Here is a 1,632-nt window from a genome sequence, read left to right on the forward strand (position 1 = left end):
GTTATCCATGCTATCCGTAGCTTGGAGCTTCAGGGGACATCAAAACAACATAGATTAAATAAAGGAAAAAACATAAAATGAAAGGAAAAATTATGAAATTAAATTTGTTTTCATTATATTGTAAGATGCATGTGTAACTTTAGTATGTTCATTGTAATGGAAAACCCAAGTTAAGGACCATGATTATTACAGGTAACTAAAACTAAAACAAACAAACAAATAAAATAGAATAAAATAATAAAAACATTTTTTTTTACTTAAAATAATTTAAGTTAGTCAGCAAAGCAAAATTTCATGTGTACTAAAATAACTAAACCTGAAATAAAAATTAATACATAGACAAAGACAAAAAAAAATAAAAAATACAACAAAATCACTAAAACGTTAAAATAAAAACGAAAAATATAAAAATGAAAACTCATTCAAAATAATGATAAAAATAAAATAGTATCTCAATCATACTAAAATAACATTGGTAAAGACAGTGAAACCAGACTAAAGTACCTCCTCTGCATTTGCAATACACATGACATAGAGTTTGGAAGGGAATGGGAAAGGCAGTGGGAATTTCTTGTCCTCCACTCGTTGTTTCACTGTTTGCAGGGAATGACGCAAAGATCCACGACCAATGCCCAGTGCACCGTCAGTAACCAGTACAACCTACAGGCCACCATAAGAACAACATAAACACTGATAAACAACGTCAATGCAGTCAAATCAACACATTTAGCATTATATATATAATTATCTGTCGAAAATACAATGGGACAATTACCTCAACTGTACATAAAAAAAATCAAGGTGTATTATTTAGACACTGTTAAAGCGGTAACCAGTATAAAACATCATTCATTATCATTTACTGAACAGATCAAACAGCACATTGCTAGCTATTTTGAAAATGTACTGTTCATTTATATCTGGTTATTTCAATGTTTATGCACATTGTATATTCCATAATACAATGTATTTTCAATAATTCGATTTTTATTTTTACCTGACACGGGCAAGAGGTTCCCCATTCCTGCTGTACTACATTACTAACACCTTGCAATGCAGCCTCTAGGCAGGTTTTATCAAAGTCTTCGAGGTTATTCAAAGCTTCCTGCAAAACATTGAATGAGAGATAACAATATGACCTCAGACAACTTAAAATTTATTTAGACAGAATGACAACCGGTCTGTTTTTACCTGCAGAGTATTGTAGTCTCTGCTGAAGGGTACCATAAGCTCCCAGAGGGAGGAGAAGGCGACAAGTGAAGTGAACTCCAGTCTGTAGTTTGTGGCCATGTGTTCAAATAGCATGGTCAGTCCATGAACTGCCAGGTTCTTTCTTTGAAACTCTTCACTGCCCTCCACTGACACGGGTCGTGTCATGGACAGCGACGAGTCCATAAGAACCACAGTGGGCATGGTTGCACGCTTTTCTCTTTACACTTTGAAGAACAATTATTAATAAAAGCTTGAGACAACTGTGTAAAAACAGGAGCATATATGACAGTGTGACCACATAGGATTCTGCAGTGGACATCACAACCACGTTTGGTTAATTAAAAACGCACATACAATAATTCCCCTGATTTTGTAATTTTGTTGCACTCAACTGAACACACACACACACACACACACACA

General features: G+C 34.3%; 1 protein-coding gene across 1 annotated transcript; it reads right to left on the reverse strand.

The window, feature by feature from the left end:
- Nucleotides 1-6: 6 nt before the first annotated feature.
- On the reverse strand, nucleotides 7-1,501 carry LOC107736489 (von Willebrand factor A domain-containing protein 9-like; the record flags this gene model as incomplete). Its single annotated transcript, XM_016547886.1, has 4 exons — nucleotides 1,192-1,501; nucleotides 998-1,105; nucleotides 505-660; nucleotides 7-27 (listed from the first exon to the last, which is right to left on the reverse strand). Coding segments are annotated over exons 1-4 (507 nt in total), but the record flags the coding sequence as incomplete, so codon positions are not given.
- Nucleotides 1,502-1,632: the final 131 nt, after the last annotated feature.

This window comes from Sinocyclocheilus rhinocerous, unplaced genomic scaffold, assembly GCF_001515625.1.
Source record: "Sinocyclocheilus rhinocerous isolate Xijiao unplaced genomic scaffold, SAMN03320098_v1.1 C36734028, whole genome shotgun sequence".
NCBI classification, from domain to species: Eukaryota; Metazoa; Chordata; class Actinopteri; order Cypriniformes; family Cyprinidae; genus Sinocyclocheilus; species Sinocyclocheilus rhinocerous.